Source organism: Lepidochelys kempii, chromosome 2 (genome assembly GCF_965140285.1).
Source record: "Lepidochelys kempii isolate rLepKem1 chromosome 2, rLepKem1.hap1, whole genome shotgun sequence".
NCBI lineage: Eukaryota > Metazoa > Chordata > Testudines > Cheloniidae > Lepidochelys > Lepidochelys kempii.
Window position 1 is genome coordinate 38,126,403 of NC_136381.1, and position 12,024 is coordinate 38,138,426.

The window sequence follows — 12,024 nt, forward strand, 5'->3', positions numbered from 1 at the left end:
CAGTGCTTCACCACCCTCCTAGTGAAACAGTTTTTCCTAATATCCAACCTAAACCTCCCCCACTGCAACTTGAGACCATTACTCCTCGTTCTGTCATCCGCTACCACTGAGAACAGTCTAGAGCCATCCTCTTTGGAACCCCCTTTCAGGTAGTTGAAAGCAGCTACCAAATCCCCCCTCATTCTCTTCTGCAGACTAAACAATCCCAGTTCCCTCAGCCTCTCCTCATAAATCATCCTTGATAAACAACTTTACTTTTCCTTCTTGATTCACACCTATGTCTACAAAGACCAGAGATGTTTTCCCACCTTTTATTTCCTCTTCAAACCCTCTTTTCCCTTCACCCAGGATCTTTCACAGGCACACTTGCAGAGGGCAGATGTTGATGTCTGAGACTGTACATGCCCCCTGCAACTTCTCTAGCCCTCTGGTGTTCCCCACCACATGGTTAGCAGGCAACAATAATGACAAGTGCATACTTCTGCACCTACTCCACCATCTTCCTTTTTTTTGCCTTGGAGGTTCGGAGGTTTTGCCTCCCTCACCTCAACTAACTTCCTCACTCCAATTTTCTCCTTGATCCACTGAAACCTGGCTCTGCCCCTCTACTCCAATGAAATCACAACACTAGGATCATTCTCTTTGTCAAGCATAACAGCCTCTTCTCCCTTCTCATCTTCCTTAACATACCCATTGTTTTTAACAGAGTCATTCACTCCCTCTTGTTCCTGACCTTTCGGAACACTGTAGTCATTTGGTCCCCCCGCCCTCTCCCCAACTCTATTATTTCTCTTTCAGCTGCTCCTCCCTCAACACCAGCATCGCTCAGGGCTCTGCCCTTGTCCCTCTCTCTATACCTTATCCCTGCTGACCTCATCTGCTCCCTTGGCTTCAGTTCCCATCTGTGCTCTGGTGACTCCCAAATCCCGACTACAATCCCTCCCCTTCTCTAATGGCTCCTCAGCATCTACCGTTCCAGGATCCTCCTGCCAGGTGATGATCGAAGCGGCCAAAACTAAATTTGCCACCTCTGCTCTCTAAACCGTCCCTTCTTCTCCCGCTCTGTCTAAGCCACCAGCCCAGCTAGTCTCCTCATCAGCTCCTCTTCCACCCCACACAGTCAGGCAGCCTGTCGCCGCCGAGTCCTGTGGATTTTTCCCAGTTCAACGTCTCTTAGATCTGTCCCTCCCTCTGTCCACAGGGACAAGCCTTGCCCGTGGTGTCCTCACATTGTAAGTTCCACCCCCGCCCCCCAGGGGCCCGATACCTGACACCCCCCCACACCCCTCCCATTGGCATGGCATCGCTCCAGCCACACACCCTCCTCCTGGCTCATTCCCTCCCTTCGTCCGCACAGCTTGGGTGCCCCCCCCCCCCACACGCACTGATCACTAGTCCTACCCCAGCCTTCCCTCCCCTCCCACCCCTTTCCAGCTGCTCCTCGCCTCATGCCCTAGGTTCCTCCATCCCTGCGCCCTCCCCTCCTTTGGGTCCCCGGACCCCTGCTCTGGTGTCCCGCCCCACCCCCAAACGTCTCTCCTCCAGGTTCCTCCATTCAGATCCAAACCCGCCCCCAATCCTGACCCAGCCGGGGAAGGGCCCCGCCACTTCAGCGAGACGTGACTTTCCCAGCGCGACGCACATTGCGCCTGCCCATGCCCGGAAGGAGAGGGCACATTCTGGCCAGCGCAGAATCGGCTCCTACTCCTACTCCTGCTCCCCAGCCCCAGCCTCCTGCGGTCGCCTGGCCCCTTTCCCTGCGTCGGCGGGCTGTGCAGGGCCGGCGGCTGCTTGCTCTGAAGTCACCAGACAAAGCTACAAAGAGCCAGCGGGCTTTCACGCAGCTGAAAGGAGTAATCTAATCCCGAGGGAAAAAACAACTCCCCGAGAGATCCACCCCCTGCCCCGCACACTGGGGGGAGGCAGGGCTCGGGCGAGCGGAGGCTGCTGCCCAGGCAGGTACTCTACGCCCGTGGGCACACCAGTCCCCCAGCACACAAGCAGCTTTGCCGTCTCGTGGCCTTCGAAACTCACGCGTAAAAAGTTCGATGAAACTTTTTCAAAGTTCGTCCTTTGGGATTTGTTTTCACGTTTAACGAGAACCAGGGCGTGCTAAAGTGCCTGTCTCCGGGGGGTCCTTGCGTTAAATACATGTGGACAGGTTTGTTTTAATTCCGCACTGTTTAAAAATAATAATAATTGTGGCGCTTCTTGGGGCAATTGGCTGTAAAAGTTATTTTGTAACCCCTGGGATCGCACGCAGGCTGGTGCGAGAGGCCTAGGCGTTGCAGAAACGTCCCGGTTAAAAACAATTTCAGGTTCTAGAGACTGAAAATAGATCTATGCAGGTAGTAATTAAAAGTGACAAGCAGCCCAGAGAACAACGGTCAAACAAGACCTTGCCGACAAGACCGTGCCTGGACTCCCTGACTCCCGTTGGGAGGAAACAAAATCCCACAAAAGCCACTTTTCGAACACCCCCCTTCCTCACAACGTCCCCAGCCAGGACCTGGAGTGGGGTCTCTCCCTAGACACTCCCCAGGAGAGATTGCAGAGCTCCCCGCTCCTGCTCTCGGCCACACGCACCAGTGGAAGGCGAAGGGGGAAGAAGATGGCCGTTTGTGATCCAATATAAAAGCTCTTTGTTGCATTCACACAAAAGCCAACAGCCACTTTTCGGCCCGGGCCTGAGGCCAGTGGAAGGAGCTTCTCTGCTCCAGGGCGAAAAGAAAGAGTCCCCCACACGGAAGAAAGCGCAGCGAAAAGGGAATACCAATAAAAAAGAGCGAGAGGAGAAACGCTAAGCTGCAGCTTTGTGCTCAGCAGCCCTGGGATTTATTCAGCCTCCTCAGTCTAGTGCCTTTTATCGAGGCAGAATCGTAATCCCAGCAGGTCCAGAGCCACCACCAACAAAACACAACAAACCAGTTGGTCTGATCAGCCCAAAGCGGCAGGAGCAGCAGGATGTCTGTGATCACTTACTTGTCCGTCTCTTGTGACATGTTTGATCCAATGAACTCTCTCCCCTTTTCCTGCTGCCTCAGTCTCTCTGGTGAAACTGGACTTTCAAGTCTGTGCAGGTGAAGGTGTGTGTGAGCGCCCGGGACGGGAGAACCAGAGCTACTGGTAATTCTGCTTTCCTCCCTCCCCCCCTCCGCCAGCCCCAGAGGTAGGACAGGTAGAGCCCCCTCCCCCCTCACATGTGGGCAGAGGCTGGGTGCTGGGCTCTCTCCCGTGGTGCTGGGGCAATGGGAGGCACAGAGCGGAAAGCAGCAGACCTAGGCGCCCACAGGTAACTTTCTCGAGAGGAGCTGGATTCTTTCACTCAAGGATACAAGGCAGAGGGACGAGCTGCGAGCTGATTGGATGGAGGTGGCTCTCAGGTGATCTGCCATTGGAAGAGGCGCGCTCAGGTAAGGCCCCTGCTTAACTCCAGGCAACTCGCTGCGGAGCAGGGCAGCATGGGGCTGGCTGGGGAGAGCTGAGAAAAGAGCTGCCCGGAGCTGGCTGCAGGCAGCTGAGCTGAGCTGAGCTGCGGGGAGACTCGATGGTCCAAGAGCCCGCAGGCCCGAGCGAGGCCCCATCAGAGCTCCCTGCCCTCCAAGCAACTTTTTCCTTAGGGCTGTTTAACAGTCGGCCCCACCCCCACCCGCAGACAGCTGAAATGGTAGCCAAGTAGGGGGAAAGGCCAACGCTATTGAATTCAGGGATATAAAGAGTCCTGGATGGCCAATGGGGTATGGCTGAGAACAACAAACAAGAACGTTTATTGTCTCGTAAAGAGGGATGGTTGACAGAAATATGTAACTAGTCTACAGCTACCTTAGAGACAAGTGTATCTATTACATAATTGCATTGTACCAGTTTTACCCATACAAGATTTACAATCCTGATCAGGACTATAAAAGGGCACTTGTGAGATTTCTGCTCAAACAGCATTGTCCAGCTTTGGATTTGGCATTAAGTACATGGTAGGGAAAATTAATGTCTATGCCTTAGGATTTTTCCCAACCAAACCCTGTCAACTAGTAACCTGTACCCCCTACCCCTCATTCTTGCCATTCCTGATCCCTGTCAGTATCACACCAACATCTGTTGGCTGTTTCTGTGTTTTGTTGTGTTGCTGGCATTTGAAGTTCTCCAGAGAAGCGTCAACATTTGCCCTGTAACTTCACAGAATCAGGAATTAGACAGACACTCAATTCATCAAGCTTAAAATAAATACTTCATGAGGCTAGAATGAACTGAATTTTAAACTGGTGGATTTGTCAGTGTAGAAAACATTTCATAGTGAAGACAGATACATGATGCCAGACGATGACACCCACCATCAAAATTTAAGAGCTAGTGGTAGCAAATGGTGTGGCACATCTATAGTCTGCAAGCACAGAAGTCCTAGGAAAACTAAGAGCTAGAAAAGCTTAGAGACAAAAGCTTGCTGTGCTTTATAAATAATAATCTTTTATATCCTAAATAGTGTATAAAGCTAGGCCATTATATGATATACTTTTCACATGGGATAATATTTACTTAGTTGTCCTGTTTCACAGTAGGATTAATTAATTAATCAAGTAAAAGATAGTTCACAGCTATTCATAAGGCACCTAAGAGCTTGGTATTTCATTTTCAGCTCACTTACATGCCTTTTTAGTTCATAAAGTCATTCCCTGGTAGGAACATTCACTGAAACAGTAGATTTTTCTGTAAATATTATGTTCAAATATAGAAAATTTTGAACTTGTGGGGCCTGATTCTCCTCTCACCCCAGTTTAAATAAGGCTCAGCTCTCTTTAATTAAATGGCATTTCAATCATGTAAAAATCAGCATATCAGAATCAGGCACATAAATATTTGCACAAACCTGAGTCTATAGTCAAAGTTACTAGCCAATTAAACTCAAATCAATATAAGCCAGATTTAAATTGATTTAAGAGTGTCCACTAAAAATTTGCATTGGTTTAGCTAAATTGATTTTTAAATTATTTTAGCTACACCTGTAGAGCTTTGAATATAGACGGGGCCTAATTATTAGGGGACAAAAACAATACCTTGCAACCTACACGTCCAGTCAAAACAAAGTAACAGCTTGAATTTTGAATAACAAATGCTGGCAATAAACTGCTCAAACAATCTATAGACCAAGAATTATTCATAAAAATGATTCTACAAGTAGTTGTGTGTAACAAATCTAAGAAAATCAAAATTTGAACAGAAAAAAGCCAATTCATTCAATAAATTATGCATTACAAATTATTTGCTCATTTCTAATAAGGAATTATGGTACCACCTTAAAACCACTTGAGGGCCGAAGGATACAATTCTTCAGTAGCTTTTTTTTTTGGAAAAATAAATGGTGAAATGCCGGCTCTACTGTCAGTGTGAACACTCCCATTAAATTCAATAGGATAAGGATTTCATCTCAAATCCTTATGTTTTAGTTATCCTGAAAGAAACTATTGGGCCAAAAAGGACTATTTGTACGAGTAAGGCAAATAGATGGTTCCCATATGGGGCTAATCCTTTCTTTCCCTTTATTTTTAACAGTACAATAACATTTAGGATGTGATTTTTCATTTTCCTAATGAAGTCTATAAAAGCAGAGTAAGACCATTGATGAGTACTTTTGAAAATCCCACCTGTAATGAGGTAGGAGTGTTGACATAGAAGGTTGGGTGACTTTATAAGAAAAACTTCCTCATCACATCCGCAATTCTGGGTCAAACCCAATTCGTAATCTGAACTGAAGTTTGTTGTCCTAACACAGATCACAACACAAAACTGTTTTTGGCAGTCTGATCTCAGGAGATTCCCTTGGAATGAGCTAACCTGGAGACTGAATAAGCTTTCAATCTCAAAGAAAGTGGTCCAACGTCAAAACTAGGGACAAGAATAGAACATTATAGGACAGTGTCCCTTTTTGTTTTGTGGATAATGGAGATGTCTAGTGATATCCTTATTCCCCAGCCTGGAGGTGTGGGAGAAGGAAAATAGATCCTGGAAATCATCTGACTATATTTGGTGGGGATTTCTTTGTTTGGATGGAGTTTTTCTGCTACATCTAGCAGACTGAAATAAATCTTAAAGTGTTGGAGTCAAGCTCTAGTTGAGCAAGTCAAACAAGTCCTGTCTGGTCTAACCTGCTGCTCATTCGCCGTGATCTACAAAACCTCCGTAACCTGTATTTGTTTATGTGTCATGGAGTCCGTTGCAAAATCAGCTAACAGTATCTTCTGACCAGAGCAATCTTCCTCTCTTGTGGTATGAACAGTGAGTGAGCTAAAATGCAATGGCCGTGTGGCATACATTTTAAAATCTATGGCTTGTCTTTGGAGCTTACAAGAACAATTAAAACGACAGTTTTATTTACTGTTCCAGTCAACCACTGTTTTTCATACTTTGCTGTGGCTTGCTTGTTTGCACAGCAGCCACTAGTTTTACTATGGCATTATCCTATAAAGAACCAGCATAGAATTCAACTGAGACCTTACCTCATGTTTGCATTATTTTCTCTGTTACAGCTAATATTAGCATTGTTTGGACTTGCCAGTACTGGGCAGAGAATATAGGAAATGAAAATAAGGTTTAACTAGGGTTACTAATTGGGGTAAGTACCTAAAATGGTTTTTTGAAAACTACTAAAAGAAGTCTGTGAGATAAAGGGTGTTAAAGGTTTATATTTATATCAAAACAATGGTATGAAGAAGTTCAGTGAGACAGCAAATGATTGACAACCCCTTCTCTTTGGCCTTGGCTACACTTGTGAGTTGGAGCGCGTTAAATCAGCCCTGAGTGCCCTAACTCCTGAGGTGTCCACACTGGCAAGGCACGTAGAGCGCCTGGACTCCGCGGCTGGAGCGCCCCTGGTAATCCACCTCCACGAGAAGCATAGAGTGTGCCGTGCCCTGGCTGGAGCGCTGCGGTGCCTGTGTGGACGCCCTGGTCGGTTAATGCGCTCTGATCGGCCTCCATGAAGTGTCCCACAATGCCTGTCCTAGCCACTCTGGTCATAACTTTGAACTCTGCTGCCCTGTCCTCAGGTGACCAACCGTCAGATCCGCCCTTAAAATTCTCTGGGAATTTTGAAATTCCCCTTCCTGTTTGCTCAACAAGGTGTGGAGTGCTCTTAGCGCATCTTTCCAGGTGACCATGCCTCCACGCACCAGGCGACCCCCAGTATGGAGCAATGGCAAGGTGCTGGACCTCATCAGTGTTTGGGGGAAGGAAGCTGTCCAGTCCAAGTTGCATTCCAGCTGTAGGAATTACGATACCTACAGGCAGATATCAAGGGACATGATGGAAAGGGGCCATAACCAGGATGCAGTGCAGTGCAGGGTTAAAGTGAAGGAGCTGCGGAACGCTTACCACAAGGCACGGGAGGCAAACCGCCGCTCCAGTGCTGCGCCCACGACCTGCTGTTTCTACGAAGAGCTGGACGAGATACTTGGGGGCGACCCCACCTCCACTCCAAAGAGCACCGTGGAAACTTCAGAGGCCGTGGCAGCCCAGAGTGCAACAAGGCAGGAGGAGCAAAGCAGAAACGAGGGTGCTGAGGAGGAGGGGCGCCCAGAGCCAGAAGACGGCCCAACATCCATAGATGGATGCAGCCAGGAGCTGTTTTCAAGCCAGGAGGAAGGTAGCCAGTTGCAGCAGATGGTGCTTGTGGAAGAACAAACAGCAGAGGAGGTGCCCAGTATGCGGCTTTTATTTTGGGAAGGGAGATGTTCAGTGCTGGCTGTTGGGGCGAGGAGGGTTGCAGAAAGAAGGGTCAGGGCTGCATGCATGCCTAGATGCGGAATAGGGCATTGATGTGCTCTCTCACATCACAGTAATTGGCCTCAGTGATCTCATCAAAGGTCTCATGCAGAAGCTGGGCAATCTGCTTGCTCAGGTTCCTTGGCAGTGCTACTGTGCTCCTTGGCCCAGTAAGGCTAACATGTCCATGCCACTGTGCCATGAGGGGTGGGGGGATCATTGCTCCACATAGGCAAGCTGCATATAGGCCAGGGCATTGTAGCAGAAAACCCTCCCTTGCTTTCCATGTCACCTCAGCAGCGAGATATCTTCCAGCACGAACTCATCCTGTGGAAAATGTGGGGAGAGTGTTCAGTATAGGGGCCCCCTGCAGCTGTTGGCTCTCCCCAAAGCACAGAACCCCAGTACGGCCCTGCAACAATCAGTCCCCCTTGCCCCTGTGGTTACTCACCATTTTGGTGCTCTTGTGGGTTATGTGCGCTTTGGGACAGGCACTTTCTGCTATCATTTGCACTGTGCTTGTCTTTAAGTTCGGCCGAATCATTGCTCTGTCTAATGTTAACAATGCTGCCTCTGTTAAATGTTGCATTTTGGCTTTACAGATGCAACCTTGAGAGCCCAGCTGTCCTTGTTATCACCGGCCGAAAGGCTGCAAAAATCAGGAAGCGGCCATGAAGAAACAAGGAGGACCTTCTGCATGAAGTCATACAGCAGTCTCTTACTGAAAATCAAAAGGACAGGAGTGGCGGGAGACTGAAAGGAGGCTCCGCCAGGAGAATGTGGATCGCTGGCAACAAACCTCGGAGTGGCTCCTAAGCATTATGGAGCGCCAAGACTCAATGCAGGCGCTCATAGCACTGCATACGGAGCAGATCCACGCCCACCCACCCCTGCAGCCCTTGTCCCAAAACTCTTTCCCTTGTGCCCCCATGTCACTGCCAACCCACTTTCCCCAGCATCTGGTTTCTTATCGCCACCAGCTGCCTCCAACACCTGTAGCTTCACCACCTAGCCCCGCAAACTACAATCCTTATACACTGCACTCAGCCCCCATCACCCATGCGCTTTAGCCAGCCTTAAGTGCAGCACTTATTGCACGGCACTCCAAACAGGAAGGACAGGACATATGCAAATCTGTGATTGTCCCGTTCCCCACCCCTCCCCCTTCCCTCCTCCCACACAGCACAGATGTGTCATGCCCTTTCTGTTTCCCAGCAGTTGTGTTTCTTTTCAAGAAATGAATTTTTTGGCTTTGCAAACATTCTTTATTGCATTAAGTAAAAGATAGCATAGCCCAGGAAAGCAACAGGCACTGCAAGTCAGCGCATCATACGTAGCAAACACAGATGCCTTCTAGCATTGGAACCACTGCACTTCACTCCTGTGCAGGGCACCAAACATTACTTGTGGCTTTCAGCATCGAATTGCTCCCTCAAGGCATCCCTAATCCTTACAGCCCCACGCTGGGCCCCTCTAATAGCCCTGGTCTCTGGCTGTTCAAATTCAGCCTCCAGGTGTTGAACCACCGTGGTCCATGCCTGAGTGAAGTTTTCACCCTTCCCTTCACAAATGTTATGAAGGATACAGCACGCAGCTGTAACCGTAGGGACGTTGTCATCGGCCAGGTCCAGCTTCCCATACAGATAGCACCAGCGGCCTTTTAAACAGCCAAAAGCACACTCAACAATCATTCTGCACCGACTCAGCCTGTTGTTGAACCACTCCTTAACTACTGTCCACGCTCCCTATGTATGGTTTCATGAGCCATGGCATTAAAGGATAGGTGGGGTCTCCAAGGATCACAATGGGCATTTCGACTTCCCCTCCAGTGATCTTCTGGTCTGGGAAGAAAGTCCCAGCTTGCAGCTTCCTGAATGGGCCTGTGTTCTGAAAGATGCGTGCGTCACGCACCTTTCCAGACCAGCCTGCGTTAATGTCCACTAAATGCCTATGGTGATCCACAAGCACCTGGAGAACCATAGAGAAATACTCCTTCCAATTTATGTACTCGGAGGCTAGGTGGGCTGGTGCCAGAATTGGAATATGCATCCCATCTATCACCCCTCCGCAGTTAGGGAAACCCATTTGTGCAAAGCCAGCCACAATGTCATGCACATTACCCAGAGTTACGGTTTCTTCTGAGCAGGATGTGATTAATGGCCCTGCAAACTTGCATCAACATGATTCCAGCGGTTGACTTTCCCACTCCAAACTGGTTAGCGACCGATTGGTAGCTGTCTGGAGTTGCCAGCTTTCAGATTGCAATAGCCAAACACTTCTCCACCGGCAGGGCAGCTCTCAATCTCATGTCCTTGCGCCGCAAGGTGGGGGTGAGTTCAGCACACAGTCCCATAAAAGTGGCTTTCCTCATCCAAAAGTTCTGCAGCCACTGCACGTCATCCCAGACTTTCATGAGGATGTGATCCCACCACTCAGTGCTTGTTTCCCGAGCCCAAAAGCAGTGTTCCACTGTGGTCAGCATGTCCGTGAATGCCACAAGCAATCTCATGTCGTATGCGTTATGTGAGTCGACATCATCGTCGGACTCTTCACTGTCACTTTGTAGCTTAAGGAGGAACTCAACTACAATTTGTGACGTGCTGGCAAGACCCATCAGCATATTCCTCACAAGATCCATTTCCGCAGACCGAAAGGGATGACAGAGTGTGCAATAAAAAAAACGCTCAAAGATGGCACCAAATTTGGACGGAAGCACAGGGATTGCTGGGATGCGAAGCGATGCATCACAGGGCATTGGGACAGAACCCAGGATGCCCCACGCCCCCAGTCCTCCTTCCCACAAGCCACAGCACCAGAATGGGAAGAGGTGCTTTGTGGGATAGCTGCCCATAATGCACTGCTCCCAGTGCTGCTGCAAGTGCCACAAATGTGGCCACATCACTGTGCTTGCAGCTGATGGTGTGAACACACGGCAGTGCTTTCCCTGCTGCGGTCTTCAAGGGTTGGTTTAACTCCCAGTGCTCTACATGTGTAGACATGCCCTTAGTTTGAAAGAATTGCCCTCTATTTTCACTTGTGTACTGGTATATCATTGTCAGTTGTTGATCCAGACTGCGTGCACTCACAAGAAGTTGCTTACCTACTAATTTTGTGACATGTAGCACTTAATATTAATCCCTTCTACAGGCTCTCCTTTGTAGTCATCTTATGTATCATCTTCCTGCTGAAATGTTATTTGATTGTTTCGCTCAATTTCTTTATATTATTCTAAATATATGTAGGACCTGATCCCCAGCTGACTTCAGTGGAGCTCTGCCAGTTTATACTAGCTGAAGATCTGGCCCACAGTTTGCCCCCTGAGAGTTCCAGCAAGCTCAGGTGATTTTCTTTTAACAAGACACATAGCACTTTCTTTTCCCCCTCTCCTCCCCAACACATCATTTACTTCTTGGGTCCTTTTGGGTGTTTTTTTTTGGGGGGGGGCAGGGGGGGGAAGGAATCTTGGGAATTGACTTCCAACAATTTAGTCCCTAGTTTCCAGGAATGTATAGTAAATATAGCAGTTGGGAGTGCAATCTGAAGAATAAATGGGCAAGAGTGGGAGGTGAATGAGAAAATGCTATCAAGGCATCAGTTTTAGGGCTTGATCCAGCTCCCATATAAATCCATGGGAATCTTTCTAAATCATTATGGGGAGAATCGTCAAGTTCGTGGAGTAACTTCCTCTGAGATCTAATGTTTTGCTGTCTTGGGGAGACACATAAAATGCTATTATTTGAACTAGTGTGTGACAAGCCTTTGTCGAACCTCAGAAGGAGGCGACACTAAAATTTGGACCTCAGTTTTTTGTTAATGGCAGGAAAAATTCATAGGTTTTTTTTTTATTTGCCATTATTAGTTTAACCTCAGTCTCCTTTTCCAAAATTTCCAAATTAAAATTATTGTTTTATGCCAAAGAATTCCTTCAGTTGTACAATTGAAAGCAGTGTTTTTTCCTGGATCTACACTCAACATAATCCAGGTCACCGTGCACCCTAATGCCCTAATCCTGAAGTGAGCTCTGTGCAGGTGGACCCCTGGACTGTCACAGAGCTTGCACACCACTCAGTGCAGGATTGGACCTCTGACTGAATTTCCAGCTGTTATACTAATAAAATAAAAACCAGCAGGATCTTATTAAAGAGGAAAAGGCAAAATACCACATTTATCGTGAATACAGAAAGAATCATAGGAAGCAGTTAGTTATAGCTATAACATTCCATTCAATCTCATATTTATTCACACATTCATTCATACAAACACACACACACA

The 12,024-nt window shown here is 48.0% G+C and overlaps 1 protein-coding gene across 4 annotated transcripts in view; it reads right to left on the reverse strand.

The window, feature by feature from the left end:
- The window catches only part of GRHL2 (grainyhead like transcription factor 2), a 103,144-nt gene extending 100,033 nt beyond the window's left edge, over positions 1–3,111 (reverse strand). For all 4 annotated transcript variants that reach the window (XM_073330421.1, XM_073330420.1, XM_073330419.1 and 1 more), the window contains exon 1: positions 2,983–3,111. In XM_073330421.1, the coding sequence (XP_073186522.1) occupies positions 2,983–3,002 (20 nt within the window). In that variant the 5' untranslated portion in view covers positions 3,003–3,111. The remainder of the gene's footprint in view (positions 1–2,982) is intronic.
- Positions 3,112–12,024: the final 8,913 nt, after the last annotated feature.